The sequence below is a fragment of the Ursus americanus genome, chromosome 1 (assembly GCF_024610735.1).
Source record: "Ursus americanus isolate L20-20 chromosome 1, mUrsAme1.1.p, whole genome shotgun sequence".
Classification (NCBI taxonomy): Eukaryota; Metazoa; Chordata; class Mammalia; order Carnivora; family Ursidae; genus Ursus; species Ursus americanus.
Window position 1 is genome coordinate 65,412,691 of NC_142127.1, and position 24,764 is coordinate 65,437,454.

The 24,764-nt window shown below is 40.2% G+C and overlaps 2 protein-coding genes across 4 annotated transcripts in view; one reads left to right on the top strand and one right to left on the bottom strand.

Annotated features, from left to right (window-relative positions):
- LOC123798143 (uncharacterized) overlaps positions 1–1,112 on the bottom strand; it is a 57,489-nt gene extending 56,377 nt beyond the window's left edge. The window contains exon 1 of the mRNA XM_087853392.1: positions 878–1,112. Coding sequence (XP_087709518.1) covers positions 878–1,112 — 235 coding nt within the window. The remainder of the gene's footprint in view (positions 1–877) is intronic.
- The window catches only part of MFSD6 (major facilitator superfamily domain containing 6), a 64,708-nt gene that overhangs the window by 6,696 nt on the left and 33,248 nt on the right, over positions 1–24,764 (top strand). For 2 of the 3 annotated variants that reach the window (XM_045806338.2, XM_045806340.2), the window contains exon 2: positions 14,774–16,373. In XM_045806338.2, coding sequence (XP_045662294.2) covers positions 14,827–16,373 — 1,547 coding nt within the window. In that variant the 5' untranslated portion in view covers positions 14,774–14,826. Of the gene's footprint in view, positions 1–5,907; positions 6,177–14,773; positions 16,374–24,764 lie in introns of those variants that run through there. The other variant, XM_045806339.2, reaches the window with a different exon arrangement.

A 24,764-nucleotide genomic window follows, 5' to 3' on the forward strand; every position in this document is an offset into this window, starting at 1 on the left:
TTTCTCTAAAACCTTAAGCAAATCACTTCTTTCAGTATCAACCTTTTAAAAACCCTTCGTTTCATGCTTTGAAAAGGTAAGTGTGAGATTTTCCATGTTGGCTTCTTGGCAAAGAAACAAAGATTGCGTTTATATTCATTAAAATAGTAAAGCATTTGATAATAGGGTTTCCAAAGGGTCAGCGTTGACTTGCGGTAGCCAGGTTCCCTGTGGCCTGGGCTGGCGCTGACCGGTTCCACCCTGCCCTCTTTCTCCTCTGACCCTGTACCTCTTCTCTTACCTGGAAGGGGTCTGAAGACACCATTTCAATGTGAATAGATTTTCCAGGCGTTCACATGGAAATAGTTGTGCTTGTAGGGTACCCTGTCTCAGAAAAGGCAGGCTAGAAAGCTAAGAAGAATTATGTTAACATTTGAAAATGAGTAGAACGCTTATGTGCGACACACGTGTTTAGTGCTTTCAGAGACTTCTGGCAAAGACTCGTGGCTCCCACAGGTTGGAACTGTTGCCCAGGAGGACGCAGGTGGCCGGGATTCCATGCCCACTGCTGTGCCTACAGGGGAGTGAGTAGGGATGCTCTGGATGGGCCTGTCTGGGGGCACGTGTTGCTGGCATTCCAGATCGAAAAACAGTATTTCCTCTACTTTAAAAGTTACGCCCTCTGGGGGCGCCTGGCTGGCCCGGTCGGTGGAGTGTGCGACTCTTGATGTCAGGGTTGTGAGTTCAAGCCCTACATTGGGTGCAGAGATCACTGAAAAATAAAATCTTTTTAAAAATAAATAAATGAGAGTCAGGCACTCTGCGGCGCCTAGGTTCCTCCAGCACTCTGCTTCAGGCATCTGGGCTCCGCTGCTCCTGGTCGTGGTTCAGAGCGAACCGGTTTCTAAGCTTCGGCACTTGAAGTACAGTGACTCTGGGAAACCCAGTCGGTTCAGCAGCTCGGTTATCCGCAGCCGACAGTTTCCTTGCGCGCTGCGGCTATTGCTGGCTGTTGAGGGATAGCTGACTGCGCTTCGGGTGTGCGTGTGCAAAGGTCCTGTGGCCCGGCCGGCCCCCTTCGAGTCCTTTCTCTCCTTCCTGGCAATGAGTGTGAGCGGCGGCGTGTTCAGCATCTCTCACCCCATTTCCAACGGCCACTGGGGTTTGTTGTTGTTGCGGAGGCTCACAGGATCCAAGTATATTTAAAAACACCCAACATTCTGTTCATGCTGTAGTTTGAACTGTTATGTATTCCTCACACTGGGATTGTCCTAAGGCAGGAAGTTAAATAAAGGCGTAGAAGGAAACGAGGCTCTGGGGCCCGCTTCACATTCATGCTGTAAGCTATTGGCACAGCACTTAATCAGAAACCTAAAACAAATAAGTAGGAATTTGCTTCCATGATGATTGATAAGGTCTAAGGATCTAAATTGCCAATTTTTGAATTATATTTATTTGTATCTTCCACAAAGTGAAAGTGAAAATCCACTTGGCTTATTGCTAAAGCCACATCTAGGATTAAAGCCTATCTCCTCCCCCACAACCACACCCTTGAGAGATGAGAATAACTTTTTCCTTTCACTCTCTTAGCAGTATGAAGGGAAATATGGTAGGATTTCAGCTCCAGTCTTTCACATTTCTTATGTCACAGATAGAACTAAAATGTTCCTACAGGTGGCTCGATTCTAAATGAATAGGCATTTCTGGCCTGGAGATAGCTGATTATCATTCCAGCCCCTAATGAACCATGTGTTCTCTGGTGAGCTGGTGTGCTTCCTCCTCCTACCCCATGCCCCTGCCCGCCCCCCAGAAAAAATTAGGCTGGGGACATGGAAATGGATATGAACATAAATTCACTCTTGCTCTCTCTAAAATAAATGAATAAATCTTTAAGAAAAAAAAGAAAAATGCTTTTTCATACATTATTTCATTTAAGCCTTAGAATCCTTCTGTGAGTTAGTTGAGTTAGGTTTGTGTTTCGATCCCCATTTCACAGTGAATAAAGGGAGGCTCAAAGAGCCACTGATTGGTCAAAGCCAGGAGAGCAACTGGACCTTCTCTCTGCACGTCCTAAAATTAACCTCTGTCACATTAAACTTTAGTAGAATATTGGTATATATATCCATCAGGTGCTTGTCAAAAATAATCTTTATTGTGAGCTTACAAGAGTAAAGGGCAATATGCTAAGTACTGGATTCCTCATTCAAGGAGTTTATAATCTAATTGGGAAGACAGGAAGTACCTATAAAAAAAGTAATAAAATTATCCACAAGTCTTACCACGCTCAGGTATGAGAGTAATCGAAGGACTCAGGAAAATATGGTGTTTATTCTATTTCCAGATGTTATAAAAGATTGCATTAGCTGCAATTCATAGAGTACTGTCCAATTCTAGGGTCACCTGGGTCCTGGGCTCAGTCAGTTAAGCATCTGCCTTTGGCTCAGGTCGTGATCTCAGGGTCCTGGGATCTGAGTCCCTCCTCTCAGGCTCCCTGCTCACTGGGGAGTCTGCCTCTCCCTCTGCCCCTCTCCCTGTTCCTGCTCTCAATCTCTCTGTCTCTCTTTCTCTTTCTCTCAAATAAGTAATAAAATCTTAAAAAAAAAAGTAATTCTATCAAGGATATTAATATTTATAATCAGTGTTAAGACCAGTGCACTAAAATAAAACATCAAGTGTTAGGAAATTCTTGGGAGTTGCAGTAGCAAAATATTGCCATTCTGTTTTCCACACTGAAACTTTAATGATCTTCGTAAAATACAGATGTGGCCATTGTATTCTCCTGTTTAATTCTCTTCAGTGGCTCTCTATTGTGCTCAAAATGAATAATACCATCAAGCTCTTACTATATGTCAGCTGCTGTGCCAAGGGGTCAACACGCATCATACTTTCCCATCCCCCACCGTCCCCTGCCGCAGCTACCCTGATGGAAAAGTCTTATGATGGTCCCCACTTTGTAGATGAGGAGACTGGGAGAAGTGGCTTCGTCAAGGCTACAGAACTAGTCAGTGACAAAGCTAGGATTCTAATGTCTGCCAGTCTCTCATCCCCGACTCAGCAAGCCCTTCACAGCGGGTAGAAGGCCCTTCTGGGTCAGGCCCTCCCCTGCTCCTCCTCTTGTGCGTTTCTCTCTCGTCCCCGAAGACTTCTTCAAGGCCCCACCGCAGAGACTCCTGTGTCAACTCCGCCGTCAGCACAGTGTCTCGTGGCTGGGTTTACCCCTCTCTCTTACCACTGGCCTTGACAGCAACGACTGGGTCTTCCCCACTGGAATTACCGATCGCCAAACACGCAGTCCATCCAATGGATGGTGCTAAATTTATATTTGTTGGATTAATGAACATCTTTAACTTTCAACAGAAGTCTCTAATGTGGTATTCTGTGTCCTCTCCTGTCACCCCTCAGTTTGAGTTGTAGGGCCCTCTGTGATCTGTTGCTGATGCCCCTCAGCCCCCAGTATTAACATTATAAGGATCTCCTGTTATCTCTTCTTTTCCCCTATCCTGGAATAGTTTTCCCACTCATCTTTGCCCAAGGCAAATCGTACACATCTTTTGGGGTTCAAGTTAAGTCCCTCATTCTCTTGACAACCTCTATCTGAAGTTTGGGCTCTCTGCTCTGAGCTCCAGAAGCACCCTATTGTCTGTAACATTTCCTGTTAATTATGCAGGGCTATGTAGCTTCTGTTATCCTTGCCACTTGTCATTTAAATCTTCCTTGTGTTTTGGGTCCATCTTGTGAACCATAAAGCAAGCCTTTGAGGCTCAAGACCACATTTTAGACATCGCTGCCTAGGAGCTACGCAGTGCAGTGCGTTGAGACATAGCCGCTGCACAGACTGCCTGGATTTGAAAGCCAGCTGGGCTTCTTGCTCCCCACTGACCTTGGGCTAATCATTTACCTTCTCTGTGGCTCGTTTTCCTCATTGTAAAGTTGGGAAAGTAATCTTACCCCAGAGAACTGTTGCGATGATTAAATGAGTTAATACATTTAAACCCGTAGCAGATATTACTTAAGTGTTGTTGTGTTGTCGTTGGTAGTAACTGTGATAATAACATAGCCCACCGAGCCCTTATTAAAGTACAAATATGTCATCAAGATGGCCAACCACAAGGTGCGTATTAGCCGCCATATGAGTCAGTTTGTTTGTCACCCAGCAGACAGGTTTTGCTATGAGCCTGGAAAGGTCCACCAAGAATAACAGGGATGGCAGGTTGTGGGAGGAGTTTCTGTCTAAGTGGAATGATGTTGGTAGCAGCTGTGGGAAGCAGTGAGTGTCTGGAGGGCTCAAGCTGGACCTTGGAGGATCGAGCTGGGCTGACAGGACTAGAAGCAGTTCTGATTCTTTTACAATTTGATTTAGCCATAAGAGGAACCGTGTCAAAATGCTCCAAAAGGAAGAGGAAGATTCCAAAATAGTCATTCACCTCTCTAGACCTTAATGCCCTTGTAGCTTGTGTAACTGTTATAAAACCAACCTTATGTTTCTTTTCCATGACATTGGCTGAAGGTCTAGCAGATGCTACAGCAATCCTCACGGGAAAAAGATCTGTTGGAAGTGACATTGAGTGCTCAGCCTCTGAGGAAAGTTCTTTCTGGAAAATTCTGGGGATTGAAATCAATGTTCAAAAATGTAGTGGCTGAATACCAGGACTCTAAGTCTTGTTTGGAGTGGTTTCTCTATGTCTCTATGTCTGTGCAGTTAGAGACCAGCCCTGAGACTCACATTGCTTAAAGGCATAAAGAATGGTAACAGTTAACAGTGCAGAGCTAGCTCTGAGGGTTTAACACGTGGATTTTCTCATTTTGCAGCCTCAGTACTGGTCTCTGGGCAATCCTGAGTTATGATGGAAATGGTGCCAAGAGGGGACTGTCCTTTCTGGGTTATCCAGGCACTGTTTCCTCTCCATCACTGATCGTTATGTCGCTGCTGTTATGTTCGTAAATCTGACCTTTGGCAATTATTATTCCAAACGATATATTCAGGTTTAAGGTTGGTTTTCGTTTTTTTTTTTTTTTTCTCCCTGAAAAGCTGAATCCATTTCCATACTCAATTATTTGTGGATACCTCGATATATGTTTGAACAGTTTCCATTTAATTGCATAATGAAGATAGCTATCAATTTTAACAAGAATTATTTCATTACCTGTCATCAATAATTCAGAAATACCTGCTAGTTGAATGACTCAATGTAAGTACTGGTAGAATGTCTTTCCAGGTTTTAAAAGGCTGTGCTATATTTTCACAGTAATGGTGTTGATTACTATCATTAGAGTGCTAGGTGAGAAAAGTTTTCTGCTTTTCTAATAAATAAAAGCCCTTCTTATGCAAGTAGGATTAACTGCAAACCTACAGCGGAGAGTTCCTGGAGAAGTTCATAAATCTAATTCTGTGTATAATTTGAAATGTCTTCTCTCCTTTTTAAAAGTTTCTTTTAAAAAAATCTTTTAAAACAAGACTCAGAGGTTTAAACAAAATGTTAGCTTAATGGGTTCATGTTGTTAGACTACTTAATCAACAGCACCTCTCCTTGGTTTGTAAACAGATTAAGTACTTCATCCAGCATATATATAAATACTTTACTGCTCTTTATACTTGCTCTGTCAATCCTTACGGCAAATTAAATGTAATCTAAGTCAGCCAGAGCATGCCCTACTTTGGAGCATGTTTTAGTTTTATTAAAATACAGAGTTTGTTTTGGTTCATTTGCTTCTTTTTGTCCCTGATCCTGTGACTGCACAGATGACTGTAGTTAAACTGTATTTTGTCACTGTGTTTTAAATGTGATTGTTTTGGTTCCTTTCCCTCAAAAATCTAAATATAACCTGAAAATATTTAGTCTAAACATTAGTGTCCTGCCTGAATTGAAGCTAAAAGTTTTTGTTTATGTTTTTAGAATTGAAATTCTTATAAAAGTCACTGGATTTGGCATTCATACAAAGGTACTGAATGTTATAGGAGAGGAACATTCCTGTAACCACTTTGCATTTCTTGATATTTAGGGAACCTCTTAACATCTGGACTCATGGAACAAGAGAAACCTTGCATGACCTTATGATAATCAAAATCATTGAATAAGATGGTGAGGAAAGAATGGTTTGGGAGAAAGTCACTCATCAATGTTTAAATCAACGTTCGAATGTAAGGTATTTTGCAGCTTTGAATTAGCATTTGGGCATCAGTTCCCAGCATCACTTGGGTAAGTCAGAGAGACTTACGCCCTTTTAAAAGGACTTGGTGTCCTTCTATGACCTACTTGTTGAAGACTCAGTGGTTGATTTATGGAAGATAATTAAAGCCCACCTGATTGGAATTCATAGTCAGAATTCACTCTGTACTCTAAAAACTATTTTTAGTCTGTGATAGAAGGGTATTGGTAGCTGCTTTTAATTATTGTCTTTTACAGAGATAAAGCTCACATGACTGCGTATTTCTTTTTTAGTTTTGATTTTTATTTTTTAAAGAAGAGATAGGCATGTACAAAGTTGTTTTAAGAAGATGAACAAGTTTATAAAGCTTGTTTAAAAGTAAAACAACAACCAGTTTCTACCCCATCACTCATTTCCTTACCAGAGGCGACTCCTTCCTCTGCATTTTAGTCTTCCATTTTGATATTCACCTGTGTATTTTTAAATAAAATCCTTGTATTCTTAACTCCTGATTTTTAAGAGTAGGCATTATCTACTGACTTCTCACCATGGAAGATACAGAGTTAACTCTTCTTTCCTGCCCCAGCTCTCTATACCTCTTCAGCCTTCTCATTTCGAATCTTCCCAATGTGGTGATGTGGCAATTTGGTGACTTCAGTATTCACTGTTTGCATTAGTATGACTGTGTAATCACAGCTGAGACATGTAGTAAACTATGATTATTTTTCTTCTCCTGTGCAAATTTTCGTTTTCTTGTAATGTTTTGTGTACTTAACTTTCTCTGTACTTACCGCTAATTCATCCCTAAACTCTTCACCAATTATCTAAATTTCCTCTTGGGACATTCAGATGTACTGTTATTCTGTCGGTGTCATTTTGCTGTCACAGGCTGTCTGGGGGCCTTCAGACCCACCCCCTGCTAGACCCGCTGCCCTGTGTTTCTGGCGTGCGGCTGTCACGCGGGGGTCTCCAGTCACCAGAGTGCTGTGTCTCTGCCTCTCTCCCACGTCAGGTCTTTCATGTCCTGTATCCCCTGTCTTACTCTCTCTTGATTTACTCCCTTGTTTTGGTGGCACACAATCTGAGAAAGGGTACACAAGAGGAATGTTTTTTGAGAAATTACGTAGGTAAAATGTCTTTATTTCACCTATAAACTTGAATAATAATCTGGCTGGCCAGAGCTCCCACTGTTATTGTTGAGAAATCTGAAGCCATCTCTGGTTCCTGATCCTCAGTGTGTGATCCATTTTCTTCTCTGAAACTCTGCGGGGTCATCTGTGTGTCCCAGCGCTCTGAGATCTTCATCGTGTGCTTCGGCTTGGGTCTGTTTTATTCTCTGCGTTGGGCACTCAGTGGGTCATTTCAGTCAGATAATTCAGAGCTTTCAGTTCTAAGAATTTTTTTTGGATTAAAACAATTTCCTTTTCTTAATTTCCCTCATTTTCTCTTCTTGGAGTTCCAGTTTTTTAGATACTTGACTTTCTGGTGGATCCTATATTTTCCTTGTCCTTTCTCTCCTACTTTCACCTCTCTTCTTTTTTTCTTCTTCATATTTCAAGTTCTTAAGTTCATTTTTATTGAAAAAAATAATATACATCAGTGACCTTTTTACACATCGAATGCATCCATACGATAAAGACCCAGCTTGCAAATATTTTCTCCTATTATAATTTGTCTTTTCATCCTCTTAGTAGAGATGTTTGCAGAACAAAAAATCATAAAATTCTCAGCACCCTAGAACCCCATCTAGTCACTACCTTCCCCAAGGGGAACTCCTATTTTAAAAATTAAGCTTATTGTTTTGAGATAACTGTAGATTCACACCCAGTTGTAAGAAGTTATACATAGTTATACATACGTATATACGTGGATAGTCCATGTATGCCGTGCTCACTTCTCCCCGGTGGTAACATCTTGTAAAACTTTAGTACAACAGCACACCAGGATACTGACACGGATACGGTCAAGATTTAGAACATTCTATCACCACCTGAATTTCTCATGTCTCCCTTCTGTGGCTACCACTGCTTTCCTTCTGCCTCTGCTCCCCATGGAACCCCGGCAATCCCTTATGTGTTCTCCATTTCAATAATTTGTCATTCCAAGAATGATACATGAGTGGAATCATACAGTGCGGAATCTTTTGAGATCTCTGGAGATCTCGTCAGGTTACTGTATGTACCGGTAGTTTGTTCCCTTTTATTGCTGTGTGATACTCCATGCTGTCGATGTGCCACAGTTTGTAGACCTGTTTGTCCACTGAAGGACATCTGGTCATTTCCAGTTTGGGCATATTACAAATAGAGCTGCTATAAATATCTGTGTCTTGGTTTTTGTGTGAAATTTTTTTCATTTCTCTGAGATAAATGCCCAGAAGCGCGATTGCTGGGTCATATGGTCGTCACGTGTTTCGATTGTTAAGAAACTGCCAAACTGCTTTCCAGAGCGGCTATACCATTTTATATCCATACCAGCAATGTATGAGTGATCTGGTTTCTTCTTATCCTTGTCAGAATATGGCGTTGTCACTATTTTAACTTGAGCCATTGTTACACATGTGTAGTGATATGTTTTTAATTAAATTTACATTTCCCTAATGGCTAGTGACAAGGGACATCTTTTCCTACGTTTATTTGCATCTCTATATCCTGTATCTCCTCTTTGGTGAAATGTCTTTTCATGTCTTATGTCTATTTTCTAATTGGATTGTTCAGATTTTATTTATTTATTTATTTGTTTATTTATTTTTTACTGTTGAGTTTTGAGAATTCTTTATATATTCTAGATATTGGTCATTTGTTGAATGTGTCTTGCAAATATTTTCTCCTATTATAATTTGTCTTTTCTTTTCTTTTTTTTTTTTTTTAAGATTTTATTTATTTATGTGACAGAGAGACAGCCAGCGAGAGAGGGAACACAGCAGGGGGAGTGGGAGAGGAAGAAGCAGGCTCATAGCAGAGGAGCCTGATGTGGGGCTCGATCCCAGAACGCCGGGATCACGCCCTGAGCCGAAGGCAGATGCTTAACAACTGCGCTACCCAGGCGCCCCTATAATTTGTCTTTTCATCCTCTTAGTAGAGATGTTTGCAGAACAAGATTTTTTAATTTTGATGAAGTCTGATTTATCAATTTTTCCTTTTATGAATCATGCATTTGGTATTAAGTCTAAGAACTCTTTGCCTAGCACTAAAGCCTGAAGATTTCCTCCTGGATTTTTTTTCCCTAAAAGTTATGTAGTTGTACATTTTACATTTAAATGCACACTCCATTTTGAGTTAATAGTCATATAGGGTGTGAGACTTAGGCTGATGTTCATTTTTTTGCTCTAGCACCATTTGTTGAAAAGATTATCTTCTCTCCATCAAATTGTTTTTGAAATACCAGTTGGGCATATTTGTATAGTTTATTCCTGGGTTCTCTGTTCTGTTCCATTGATGTGTGTCTATTCTTCTGCCAGGGCCACATAGTCGTGATTACTCTGTAGCCATAATAAATCTTCTTTTTCAAAATTGCTTTAGCTTTTTTAGCTTTTTTTTTTCCTTTTCTTTTCATATAAATTTTAGAATAATCTTTTCTATATCTATAAGAAAATCTTGCTCAGATTTCGGTAGGGATTGTGTTAAACCTGCGTATAAATTTAAGGAGAATTGAAATCTTTGCTGCATTGAATGTCCCAATTCATGAACATGGGTATGTTTCTCCTTTTTTAAGTGGGCTCCATGCTGGGCCCAATGTAGGGCTTGAATTCATGACCCTGAGGTCAAGACCTGAGCTGAGATGAAGAGTCAGATGCTTAACTGACTGAGCCAACCAGGTGCCTCTGTCCATTTATTTAGATTTTTATTTCTTTCAACAGTATCTTATAGTTTTCAGCATATAGTCCCTTGTATTAATTTATATTCAAATATTTCTTCTTTTCAGGAGATTTTGTAGATTTCTTGGGATTTCCTACACAGACAATCATGTCAGCTGCAAACAGACACCATTTCTTTCTTTCTTTTTGATCTGTATACCCTTTTTCTTTTTTGTCCTTACTGAAATGGCTAGAGCTCCCAACGCTTTGTTGCATAAGAGTGGTAAGACCAGATGGTCTCGCCTTGTTCCCTATCTTAGAGAAAAAGCATTCAGTCTTTCACCACTAAGTGTAATGTTACCTACCTGTAGGTTTTTGTAGATGATCTTTATCTAATTGAGGAAGTTTCTCTCTATTCCTATTTTTCTGAGACTTTTCATGAATGAGTGTTTAATTTTGTCAAAATCTTTTTGTGTACCATTCTTTTTATACATTGCCAAATTTTCTTTTCTAATAGTTTGTTAAGGATTTTTGTTAAGGATTTTTTCATTTTTTTCCAAGCATGTTTGTAATTGCTTGTTGAGGCACTTTTTGAAGTCTCGCTGGTTCTTGGTATGCATTATTTTTATTGAAACTTGGACATTTGGGGTATTGTGTTATGAAACTCTGGATCGTATTTAAGCCTCTGTTTTAGCTGGATTTTTCTGACATGCTCTAGCAGGGGAATTGGAGATATTGCCTCATTACAGCTAGATGGAGGTTGAAGTCCAGGTTCCCCACTCACTCCCCTTCTTGATACCTGCGGGTGAAGGAGCTCCTTGTTACTGTGAAGTAGAGATGGGTGTTCTGGCTCACCATTAGGTATCCACCGATACTTCCCTGCCTAGAAGATATAGGAGTGCCTCATTATTGTTCCTTATGTGTTTTCCACTGACACCACAGTGGGGGTGGGGAGAGGAATCTTGTTAGTGCTAGGTGGTGGTAAAAGTCATGAGTCTCTATTAGGCCCTCCTCACACCACCCCGGGTGGGGTTGTAAGTCCAGGATCCCCCAGTGTTCTCCACTGATGATGTCTTGGGGACATGGCCTCATTACCACCTAGCAGTGATGAAAGTCCCAGCTCCCTACTTGGCATTCTCTGATACTACCTCAGCTTAGGGGTTGGGGTGCTCTATTATAGCCTGGTGAGTGTGGAAGTCTGTGCTCCCCCTGTAACCTTTGCTGGTGGGGGTGGGAGTCAGGACACATTACCCCACAACCCCAAGCCCCACTCTGTAGTATTTGGCTGGAGTAGAGCAGTTATCATTTAAGTTTTCTGTTTTTCTAGGCTGCATTTTTCCTCATCCTTTAGCCAGAGAGGGCTTTGTGGGTTTTTTGTTCTGTTTTTTGTTGTTGTTGTTGTTGTTTGTTGTTTGGTTTTGAGTTTCTTTTGTGTTTGTTTGGTTTGCACTCGCTGGTCTTTCCAAGTTCTTTAGCCCCATTCATCCCTGTGTTGTTCTTTGGGTACCAGGGTCCTAGCTGGTTCGTCGTCTTCTGTCTACCTTTCAGAGTCTTCTGTATTTGCTTTATATATAATGTCCGAGATTTTTAGTTGTACTTAGCAGGAGCAGTAGGGAAAACTGTGTCTACTTAATTTCTTTGGAAGCAAAAGTCTACCCTGACTTTTAACACCATAAATTAGTTTTGCTTGCTTCTGTAACTCTATATAAATGGAATCATATGGGATATGCTCTTCTGCTTCTTTTCTCAGTCCATATTATGTTTGTAAGATGCATCTTTGTCATTGTATGAAACTGTAATTGTTCATTTTTACTGCTGTACAGTATTTCATTATATGAATATAACAGTTTATTTATTCTGCTATAGATAGGTTGTTCCCAGTTTTGAGCTATTAAAACTGTTCTGCTGTGAACATTTTTGTAGATGTCATTTGGTGAATACATTACTATTTAGTACATATCAAGGAGCTGTCATCAGGTGTACCTTCAGGTTTGACAGCTGTTCCCAAACAGTTATCAAAGTAGTGTACCGATTTACGTTCCTCAACCTCATCCCTTCATCATTTATGCTATTTTTTCCACAAAAAATTTCCGTAACTTTTTCATTCAAGCATTCCTTTTATTTCCCTTCATCCTCCTTCTTCTTAAAAAATATGTATTATCTTATTTTTGTTTCATAGTTGCATTTCTTTTCTTCTGAAAATAATATATTTAGGAAATATTTTCCTCCTCACATAGCTCCTGTCTTCTCCATGTTGGTTTTTTTTTTCTGTTTGTTTTGGTTCTAACTTTCACGTAAGGTACTTTCTTCAAATGTTTTACAATTCTGGATGACTGTTCATATTTAGTGATAGGGCTTGATTACTCTGAACTTCCATGTAGAGTGATTTGGTGGGTTGTTCAGTTAGGGAGGCTTCAGTGGCAGGATCCTCAGAGAAGAAACTTCCAGTTTCCTGCATGGAGGATGATAGCCTTGCCAGCTTCTGGAAACCTCGTGAGGGAAGTGGGATGGGGGTTCGGGGCAGGGCTAAGGCTTGGAATCAGGATGTACATGTTCATTAATGCCTTTTTTCAGTATGGTACCCCTACTCTCAACTCCAGCTGTTTCTGTACGGCAGCAGAACCTCTGTTTTATTCTTTCCAGAGGGGAAAAACCTCTAGTTGTCTGGTTAGCTATGTGGAACGAAGGCGATTGAGTGTTCTTAGTTGGAATTCAGACTTTCCATTAGCAGCAGCCTCCCCCCCACACACACACTCACACACACACACTCACACACTCTTACTTGCACTTCAACCTCATATGGCCAACCCATGAGACTCTGAAGGATTCGGAGTAATAAATTCTATTACTGGCTTTCCCCACTGTCGACCAAGGTTTCAGTTTTCTGAGATCTACTAAGTTATTTACCAATTGTCTAATTCTGGCCTCCAGAATCTTATTTTATTGCTCCATTTATGAGCTCTTTAATTCTTCTAGCTTGGATTATGGCTTTAAAAATGTGTGTGTGTGTGTGTGTGGTCATTTTAGTGGCGTCTAGGGATGGAAGTTGGATGTGCTCAGTCTGCCATCTTCACCCAGAACTGTCGTATAATTTTTATACACTTTAAAAACAACAAATATTTCTTTTAAGTTTGAGCTCAGAAATGAAATTAATTTAGAAAATAATCCAAAGGAGAATTATTGTTCTTCAGGTGATGAGATGGAATTGGAGCTGCTGACCTGGATTGGTGAAGGCACTGATGATGGAAGAAACATAAGTCTAGAACGTTGAGAAAAAAAAAAGACAGGGTTTTGCTTTTCCTTGATGTTTTGTGGGGAAGACAGGTTTTCCTTTCGCGTGAAGGAAAACATGACTTGGGAACTAGATAGAGGTGGGGGCTGCACAACATTGTGAATGCACTAAATTCCACTGAATTGTTTACTTAAAACGGTTAATTTATTGTTGTGTGAATTTTACCTCAAATAAAAAGATTGCTTAAATCTAAAAATAAGCACATGAACATTTTTAATACTTACAGCTACATTGACACCTGGCTTCGGGGGGTAAAAGATCAACTGACTTATTACGCAGGTCTTATTACATGGTGTTTCCACTGTCCACCTAGCAGCTCTTTTTTAAATGTTTGCAAGCCTGATTCTGGAAGATTTTCAGCAAGTTAGTCTTCCTTTTGGGAAAAAGGGAGAGCAAGATCTATTCCAAGGGGTAGCAAGTGAAGTTATTCCTCTCTGGTAGAGAAGGAATTACTATGTATTTAACGTATATACCTCCTACATCAGAATATATTGATCGCAGCTTGACAAATCTTGATGCAAGCAAGACCTTCGGACTCTTTAATTATCTGTATAATGGAAGAAAGGGAAATTCTGATGGGACGTGGCACAGTTCCTATAAATTTATGCCACTGATGTATTGCTTATCTTTCATATGAAGCACCCTGTCTTATAAAAAGGTTTAATAGTATTTTATTGCCCAGAATGTAGCATTTGGCAGTTTATTGTGGTGCATTAGAGAGTGCAGCTTAAAGCCATGATATTAGGATTCGGACCCTCATTCTGCCACTTCTGTTATTGAAGCTCACCGTGCCTCATTTTTCTCTTCTGTAGCATGGAGAAGATGATAGGGATATTGTGATAAATATGAATTAACACACTTAAAGATCTTTAAGTGTTGCCTGGCACAGAGTAAGCACTCAATAAACGGTATCTGCTATTTTTTTTCTGACGTTTTCTTAAAACTTCAATCCATAAAAGCACATCTGGAGAAACATATGGAATATATACAACATAAAGACTATTTCTTTACCAGGATATCTTTGTCGTGGCTGTTGTGACCAACTCCAGCTGCCAACGTGCAGTTGACTCCCTCTTTCTCATCACATTTGTGGTTGTGGTTAAAAGCTTATTTCTGTTTTTCTATAGAAACTGAACAGTTTTAGCTACCTTCATTTTCTAAAAGTTCTGCACTTCAAACATGCAATGGATTTGTTTGAAAAGTAAAACCAAGAAACTGTAAATACTATTTATTTTCAATTCTCTATATTTGGTTTAGACATAATCCCTATCATTTGTACAATTTCTCCAGGAATCAATGAAAAGATCTGAGAATGAACCTGAGCTATAAACCTGCCATTAGAACATGCAATTAGTCAGTCAGTGGCCACAAAGAGTATTTGATTCTTTGAAAGCTATTTTTCTTTTTTAGTATTGTATGGCTGCAAGTGATGAATGGGAGAATTCTCTCTCACAATTACTATTTTTAGGTGTAGTTTGAAACTCCTCAGCTTCTTGCAAGATGAAACTCTGGGTTTAGATATTATTTTCATACTAAACCACCTTTTAAATTTTACTTTACAGATCAACAATCACGATTCTGAAGGTCATAACCTTTCTGATGGTGGTGGTGAGCCATGGCGTCAGACGATAAAGTCGCCATCTTAACTGATGATGAAGAGGAACAGAAGAGAAAGTATGTGCTTGCTGATCCCTTTAATGGTATTTCCAGGGAACCAGAACCACCTTCCAATGAAACACCCACCTCCACAGAGACAGCAGCCATTCCTGAGGAGGAAATAGACTGGATAGAGAAACATTGTGTCAAAATAAACAATGATCTTCTGATATCCAAGGTCTTCTATTTTTTCTTTTACTCTGCATATGGCTCTCTTTACCCACTTTTGCCTGTGTATTATAAACAGCTGGGAATGTCACCGAGCCAGAGTGGATTGCTAGTAGGTATCCGATACTTCATCGAATTCTGCAGTGCCCCCTTTTGGGGTGTAGTTGCAGATCGCTTTAAAAAAGGCAAAATTGTCCTCCTCTTTTCTCTTTTGTGTTGGGTTTTATTCAACCTGGGCATCGGATTTGTCAAACCTGCTACCTTGAGATGTGTACCAAAGATTCCCCCAACATCTCGCCCGACTAATTCAAGTCACCTGTTAACTATCCCGCCAACCAACTCTTCCATTCCCACATCACCAAGAATGCGTGAGAAAAGGAGCCTGCTCCCTTCCATGTGGCCAGTGATATTAGAAACAGGGCCCAATGTCACAGAAACTGTCATCTTTTCGACAGCTCCAAACAAGACCAGTGCGCCCACCCTGCAACCTCAGACAGATGAAATTACTGACCATATTATGGACTTTACCTTGAGTCCGAGCACAGCAACTCCTGCCTTCCCAGGGAACATAACCAGAGAGACAAGCACCACTATTGTCACTACCACCAAATCTTTACCTTCTGATCAAGTCACTCTTGTTTACGATCAACAAGAAGTTGAGGCTATATTCCTGGTGATCCTGGTAGTCGTCATAATAGGAGAATTTTTCAGTGCCTCTTCTGTCACCATTGTGGACACAGTAACACTCCAGTATCTGGGAAAACACAGAGATCGCTATGGATTGCAGCGGATGTGGGGCTCCCTGGGCTGGGGCCTGGCAATGCTGTCTGTTGGCATCGGGATTGACTACACTCACATAGAAGTGCTCATCGATGGAAAGGGGTGTAAACCCCCTGAGTATCGGAACTACCAGATCGTCTTCATTGTCTTTGGAGTTCTCATGACCATGGCTTTGATCGTTGCCACTCAGTTCCGGTTCCGCTACAACCATTTCAAAAACAATGAAAATAAAGGCAAAGAGGTGGAGATCCCTCAAGTGGAGAGGAACAGCTCCACAGAGTCCTCTGAGGAGACACCAACCACCGTGAGCCACTCACAGGCCTTCAACTTTTGGGACTTAATCAGACTGCTCTGCAGTGTGCAGTATGGCTCTGTGTTGTTCGTGGCATGGTTCATGGGGTTTGGATACGGCTTTGTGTTCACCTTTCTCTACTGGCATTTGGAAGACTTGAATGGAACTACAACCCTCTTTGGGGTCTGTTCAGTCCTGAGTCATGTGTCTGAGCTGACAGCTTATTTTTTTAGTCACAAGCTTATTGAATTGATTGGCCACATCAGGTAAGAACATGCTTACTATTGCTGCGCCTCAGCAATTGAATCTCATCTTTTTATAATTTACAGCTCCTTTTAGCACATGTAAGGAAATTGTCATTTGTGTTGGGGGTGGGGTTGGAATGGCAATGGGGCTTTCTGTTGCTCTTCCTCCTTAAAATAGAAACAAAAGGAAGTAAGTATTGAACCTACTTGGCTTATCTAAAACCAACAAAAAACGCTGCTTCCTGTCTGTACGCTAAGAGGCTCTTGCAGTAAATGTTTTCAGGTATAGGAGCACAAATTTAGTGAACTAGATTATTCTGTGGACTTTGAAGGGTCCACTGGTCCGATGCATTTGTGAAGGAGGCTTTAAGTGAATAAAGTGGATTAGGTTCTTTCAGCCTTCAGTTACTCTCAGCCCCTCGCTGACACAGAGCTCGAACACATGGTCGATGAAGATGTCCATTATATTTAATGAGGCTGTAACCCACCATAATCGCTAATCCATGGTATTACATGGAGGAGATTCTTACATGATTTTTTTCTGATTATTACAGCCATCTCTGCATTGTTGTCTGCCATGAAGACATGGGACATTTAAAAATCTTCCTTTTACCTAAATTTCCCATGTAATCTTTTTAGTTAAAAAACTATAAATGTCTAGTGTTTCTTATGTAATATTTCTCACCGTTAATGTTTGAAGTTGACTGAACAGTACCTTGCTTTTTACAAGTCTTCCTGCTCTGTTGTTGCATCTAAAATGTAGAGCCAGCTACATTTAAGCATCCTTACCTCAGAGAACAGTATGGCATATCTCTCCCTAAAATTTGAAATTGCTGTAACTGAAAGCAAGCAAGCATGTGCATTTGTGTGTGGTAATTGTTAAGTCTGTCTCTGAGAAATTAAAAAGGAGAAATAGATACTGACAAGATTTAAGAAACAGTGATCATTTTTCCTTTCCTATTAACTGAAGACTTTAATTAATTAATAACTTAAATAGTTTGATTTAATTTAAAGCTTCAGCCTCGAATCATTCTTTTCCCCAAACAATTGTGAATATTTTTTTCTTGTTTGGTTGGTTTTGCTTTGGGAGGCTGTGTCCTGCTGCTTTTGTTTCTCGAATCTTTGACCCGTTTGTTGTCACTAAACAAAGTCAAGCATTGTGTAGATGGTTCCCAGACCCACAGGGTCCCCAAGGCACATTCAGTGGGACCAATTTGAAAAGAGTCTTGTAATGTTAAGGACTTGGAATGTCCTTTAACTCTGTCCAGGTCATGTTTACATTCTCTGAACTTTGTGGATTGACCATGATGCATTTAGACACTTCTTTTCAGTTTGAGTGTCTGAGGGGCTTCTCTCCTCAACTAAGCATCATTTAAAAAAAATATTTTATTTATTTATTTGTCAGAGAGAGAGCACACAAGCAGGGGGAGCAGCAGGCAGAGGGATAACAGGACTTGATCCCAGGGCCCTGAGATCCCAGGGCCCTAAGCTGAACGTGGACGCTTAACTGACTGAGCCACCCAGGGGTCCCTCAAAGAAGCATCTTTACAATCACATTTATTCCCGGAAAGGTACTCCATTAGGTCTTACAAGCGCGCAGAGTTCCTGGATGTTATGGTTTCATCAGTCACTAGCATTAATTAAATATTGACTCTGTATAGAGTATGAGTATGCGTTCTGTTTTCAAAGAAATTGTTAGGCTCTTCTCACGTGCTAAGAAAAGAAGTTTCTTTTCTGTCTTTGCCTTTTGTCTGAGGTGTATATTTTCATGATAAAATCCTAGCAGTTTTACTACTAATTTTGGTAGTAAACCATGAAGCTTATACTTGTTTGTTTTTTTGTTTTTTGTTTTTTCCCTAAGCATTATTAGTTACTCATTACTTAAAAACCTTACAGCTCAGGGGCACCTGGGTGGCTCAGTTGGTTAGGTGTCTGCCTTTGGCTCAGGTCATGATCTCAGGGTCCTGGGATCGAGGCCTGTTGTGGGGCTCCCTGCTCAGCAACTGTGCCCCTTCCCCTTGCTTGTGTTCTCTTTCTCAAATAAATAAAATCTTAAAAAAACAAAAACCTACAGCTCATTCTACCTTAATTTTCTGGTTTTATGTACAGAAAATATCTTCCTTTTCTTATTTAATGATGTGATGGAAGAAAAAGGCTCTTGTGGTCACACTGCTGTCCCTGGAGTCTACTGGGATTCCATCAATTTGTGGTCATTTATCTCTTTTGGATTTTAATTCTGTCCATTAAACATATTATCTTAACCACTTTTTAAAGATTCTATGAGCCAGATTGTGCTTATGCCCACTATTCAAGCAGAACAGATGTGTTTCTTGTGGTAAGAATTTGGGGAGCCCAGTCAGGTGGTGGTGGTTGAGATCTAAGGGGTTTGAGAGTGCGATGAGGACAGTTCTAAACTTCTCACTAGAAGACTATCATATATTAAATAGTTGAAAAAAAGAAATTATCTTTCCATGATTGATAGTCTTCTATGTTTTCCTTATAGGATCATAAGGAGGAATCTGTCTGTGGCTCTAATGTATGCATGTATGTTTTTTCAGTATTCTGTGACTGTCTTATTGGGAGTTTGTTTTCAGGAGTCAGTACTGCCATAAAAATTGTAAATATCCTAGTTGGTCAGAAGTGGATTTGCCACACTTTTTTATATGGATTCATAGTGAATAAAAATTCATGCCAGAAAACAATTTTTTAAAATAGCATGTCCAATTTTGAAGTACGTAGTATTTTAACAGTTACACAGTTGGGGCCCAGTCTTTTGGTGAATAAACTATCAGTCTAACTACATACACACACACAGAGTAAATGATTTCTGGTTTTGATCTTGGATTTTGTCCTTCTCTGGAAAGTAAAGTACTTCTCCCTAGTCTCCACGCTGCTCCCCAGACTCTCGGTCTGTCTCCTCAGCTCTGGAGATCTCTGCGCCCTGTCAGGCAGCCTCTCTGAGAGCCGCTGCACCACCGTGGGGCCCTGAGCCCTGCAGCCTTCCAACTGGGACCTGACAGAGGCTGCCTGAGTTCTCTCACCAGACTGGGCTTCTCAGCTCGTCCTCACAGCTCTTGATAAAAAAGCAAAAAGGATGTGGACCTTAAGCAAATTTTTTTCTCTCCTTATTTCTTAAAGGAGTATTATTATTATTTTTCTTCAGGGTGGGGGGAGGGGCATAGAGAGAGCGAATCCCTAAACAGGCTTCATACCCAGTGTGGAGCTCGACCTGGGGCTCGATCATACAACCCTGAGATCATGACCTGAGCTGAAATCAAGGGTCAGATGCTTGACTGACTGAGCCACCCAGGCGCCCCAAGGAATCCTATCTCTTTTTTAAAAAATGACTTTTACCATAATAAAAAAATTTTTAAAGACTTAATTTTCACAGTAAATATGAAATTATGTAATACATTATCTGAAGGAGCAAATGTTACTCTTACTTAAAGATCAATCTGCCCCTCTCCCACTGCTCCTCCCCCACCCCCATGCACTAGTCCTCTCTCTCTCTCTCTCTCTCAAAATCAATCAATAAAGATCAAAACCCTGCATGTTTGTTGAGTTTAGCTGAACAGTTATTTAGGCTTAGAGAATGCCAGGTTCACGGGATGCAGGGACTAGCGCTAAGGCTGGCAGGTTGAAGGCCAGGTGGGTGCTGGGATGAACTTCATCCGTGAGGCAGCAGGGAATCTTTGCAAGTTTCAGAGCAGGGCAGTACCACAGATTTGCATTTACTTGCAATGCAGTGGGTAACTTTGAAGCAGGGCACCCACTGAGAAGGTTCTTAAAATAGTCCAAGCGAGAGGTGATACAGGGAGAAGTGATACAGGCCTGAGCTGCAGTGGCACCAACAGGAACTGAGGGAAGAGATGGATTTGGGAGACAAAATTGACAGAATGGTTTGGATGTGGGAAATGAGGTAGAGATCCCCATGTTTCCAGTTTGGGTATGGTGGTTCCACTAAAACTAATAGGAAATTCAGGAAGGAGATACCGATTTGGGGGATTTGGGGGAATGTGATCTGAATTCAGTATTGCGTTTATTTAGTTTGAAATTGGAACGTCTAGATGGAAATGTCTAACAGATAGTTGACTACTACATGCTTGAAGCTTAAATTGTATCTCCAAGTTTAGGATTGGGGATACGGATTTGGGATAGTTCAAACTGTGAACACAGATAAGATCAACAAGGAAATTTTGTGGTCAAAGAAGAGAAATGGGCCGAGGAAAATCAATTATGGTTGTCTTCAAGATTGTATTCCAAATTTCTGACCTTATTGAAATGTTGGTCTATGCTTTATTGCTTAAAGTAGGTATTCTCATGCTTAAGAATGTTTTGTGTTGGGGGAAGTGTGTGGTACGGTATTTACTGTAACCTTTTTCTACATCTGCTTGCTACATCAAGGAAATGACTTTCTGAGCTCCCCTCCAATGCCATCAGCTGAGCCAGGAGCCCTCTATGAGTGTTTATAAAGTGGACCTACAACATAAACGGGGGAGAGACAAAAATAAAGGGAGAAGGAATGTAAGGAGCAGAAAGGGAAAGAAAGAAAAGTAGAGAAAGGAAATGCTGCTTTCTCAAGGGGAAGGTTTCTTCCTGCCCTTATTCATGAAAGGCAGTGCTCCATAATGGTTACGAGCAGAGGCTTGAAGTCACGTTGCCTGGTTCAGAGCCCGGCTTTGCCATTTAGAACTGTGTGGCCTTGGACAAGTTATGTAAGTTTCTGCATCTCTGTTCTGTCATCTGTAAATAGGGATACTTTTAGTACCTACCTCTTAGTTTTGGGGTTAATAAAGACGTATGAGATAAAACATGGCAACTGCTTAGCACAGTGAAGGGCATTCAGTTGATTTTTAAAAATTATTACTACTATGTCAGTCTTCAGATATATTATGTTGCTACAAGGGCCACTGAATAAGATAAAAACACAGGTGCTTAATACGATATCATAAGTGTACATACAGATTATTAAGGTTGCAAAGTGAAAATGTTTGTGATTTTCAAAACTACATTCTTCTCAAAAACATCTTGGTCAAATTGAGATTTTCTCCCCCCTCTGTATGATGACTATAGATTATTTATAGACTTCTTCGTGCCATTTTTTAGAGCTGTAAATAGCTGGCATACAGAATGGTTATAATTGTCGCTGTCATTAATTATATGCGATAGATTTCCATTTTTTCTATTCCCTTCCCACTTTACCTTCAAAGACATTGATATCCATTTTTATAGGAAAAGCCTTTTAGAGCTATTTCAAGCAAATACAGATCTCATTAAAAAACTGTAAGCTGTATAATCTCAAAAGTAGAAGAATTTATGATCAAGAGTTGAAAGAAAGTAATTTGGTTTTTATAGTCCCTTGAAAAGAACAACTTTGTAAAGAAATACGTGACCATATTAGAGCTCCCAGGCTGGCTTGTTACTAACAGCATTACTGATAATTGAGCCATTCCTAGTTGAGAACAAAAGGCCATTATTGCAAGGTAGTATAAGTGAATCCAGGTGTCATATTTGGTTTGTTTTCTACCTTTGGTTGACTGAGGCACTGAATGAAAGACAGCAGAACTCACTCCATTTAAGCTATAACTTGTGGTTGCAGGCAGTCGCCTTCACCATCTCACAGGCTGACGGAATGTTCGTCAGAGCGTGCACCAACAAGAGTAAAGACAGCTCCTACAAATTCATTACCTAGACAACAGTGTGGAGACAATGCTGCAGTCCAGGGTAGGCTCAAGTTAGACATTTTCTATGGCCTGCAAATTGCATTGTGAGCGATATACCAACCTGGAAAAACTTACATGCAAAAAGACATGTAAATGGATGTTTACTTGCTAATGCAGCTTTCTAACAGTGGAAAAGAGAAACAGTCTAAATATCCATCAAATGGAGAATGAGTATATTCAATATAGTATAGTTATAAGATGGAAGATTATGCAGAAGTTAAAAGGAGTGGACTAGATCAATATGTCAACATGAAAAGCTCTTAAAATACATTGAATGGGAAAAAAAGCAAGTTTCAGAATGAGGCATAGTTTGGTACATTTATGTACATTTTAACAATGGATTTTAAAAGTTATAACATTTTTATGGGTATACCTATATGTACAGAAGGAAGTTTAAATTTGGAGAAGAAAAAATACATTTCAAATTCATATTAGCCCCGTTTTCTGGACAGGATGTAGAAAGGAGGGGACTGGGATGGGGAACAAAGAGGACAAGGAGAACCTCTACTTTATCTGTAATATTTTATTTTTTTAAGGAAATATGGAAAAATATTCATAATTTTCCATTTTCAGTGCTGGATATATGTATTCTCTGCAGAGTTTTTGTTGTTGTTGGAAAGTAGCTGAAAGCTTGTCTATTTATAGTGAATCTAATATAATTATCCTCATATAGAAGAATTGTGTGTGTGTGTAGCCGTATATATTTTAGAGACATATTATATCCAAATATATCAAACACTGAGAATTTGTGCCCCTGATATGTACATTGCCCATGTATTTCCCTCTAAGTAGCATAAATATAAATGACTAAAAATCTACCTTACATAAGTATCATGGCCTCAGGTTTCTTTAAAATGAGATAGGGTGCAAATTTAAAGTATCTTATTGGGAATTAACATCAAAGTGCCCAACATCCCTGACTTGGGTAGTAATTATATTTCTTCATATATAAAAAGAAATTAAGGTACCAAAAAGCCAGGTGAATTCCCGAAGATCATACAGTTTATTACATGCAGTGAGTCTAAGTATGCACCAGTTGTTTAATTATCTTTGACAGTGTAGATTTACTGCCTTTTTCTTTGTTTTTGTACAAGTCAAAAATCTAAGTAATCTGGCTAACTGTATTTCTACTTATCCATGGAAATATTTGGCAGACTACAATTATATAATTGTGTAGGATACTTTGAAGAGTGGATAAGAAGGAGATTTTCTTAGTTTACCTCATAGCATACCTCTCCAAAGCCGTTCCAGCTGTAAGGAAGAACACCACTCCATTCTTATTTCTGATGTTTTAAGCATCTTTTCTTCATCCTTTCACTGCTGAAAACAGCATCTCTGATTAGTAATCTGTAAGCAAACAGTAACTTGTTAACTTGCCCCGCAGACTGACGCTCAGACATCATCAACGAGAGTAAATGTTATTTGTCTCGGTCCTGTACCTGTGAACCATGCCACTGTGTGCAGCCGCTGCCCGCTGAGCACGCTGAGCAATCCTCATGGACCGAGGGCGGGGACGGTCCTTGGCTGAATCTGTGGCATGTTGGCCAGACATTTTATTCCATTTAGAATGAGAAGGAGATGGGACCACATTGGTTTAGTCTTGACGTCAGTCATTTTCTCAAGCCCTGGTAGAATTTTTGGGTGGTCTGGTAGCTATCCTGTTTTTTTTATTCTTCTTTTTGCCAGTTTACCTATAGGGAGCATGTGTGTGTGTATGCACACGTGCACACTTGATCTAGGTTAAAATCCCACACTTACCATATGTCTGACCTTAGATAAGTCAGCAGGTTAATGTTGTTAAGGCTTTTAGGTTCCTCATTGATAAAGTGAGGTTAATAATTATATCTAACTTCAGAGCATTGTTAAGATTACATGAGATAATGGATAGCAGCACTAAGCGCTCAACTATAAACGGTAGGCAGTTTGACTACTGCTGTTAGTAATTGACTCCTTCAACAAGTATTTATTAAGCACACACTAGGTGGCAGGCACTTTTTCTAGACCCTGGGGATATATCAAGTGTGTAATAAGATAAACAGAGGCTCCCCATGGGACTAACAAAATGTGGGGGTAGACAATAAACGGTAAACGGGTTATTTTATGTCCAATAATGATGAGTGACATGTGGCAAAAATAATGCAGGATGAGGATTCACAGAGTGAGGAGAGGTGACTGTTTTAGCTTGGGGAGGCTGGGAGGCTTCCTCTGAGGAAATGACATTTGAGCAGAGTCCTGAAGAGAAGCCACCCAGTGAAGACTTGGGGCACAGAGGAACCCACAAGCATGAACGGCGTGAGGCGAGAGTGAGGGATAACAGGAAGTCCGCAAGGCGGGCAGGGATACTGAAGGCCTTGAGGACCACATGAAGAGATGGCATGTTACACATCGAAGACAAGTGGGAGCCAGTGGCGAGTCTGAGCAAGGGGTGACGTGAACAGATTTCTGCTTCCATGGTTTTTTTTAAAATGCCTACATGGGTGGTGAATTTATCATCATTATTTACCTTGCTCTAGTTTAGAAGGGGCCCGTTTTACTTCATTCTTGAATTACAGAGAAATTGAGTCTTTTTCTTCCTGAGTCACAAGCCGCTAATAATACACTACCTTTGTTGATTTAGCGCTTTCCAGCCAATCCAGATGAAGGGTTCGGGTTCGGTTTGGTTTTGTGTTTTCGCAGCTTCAGAATTTCA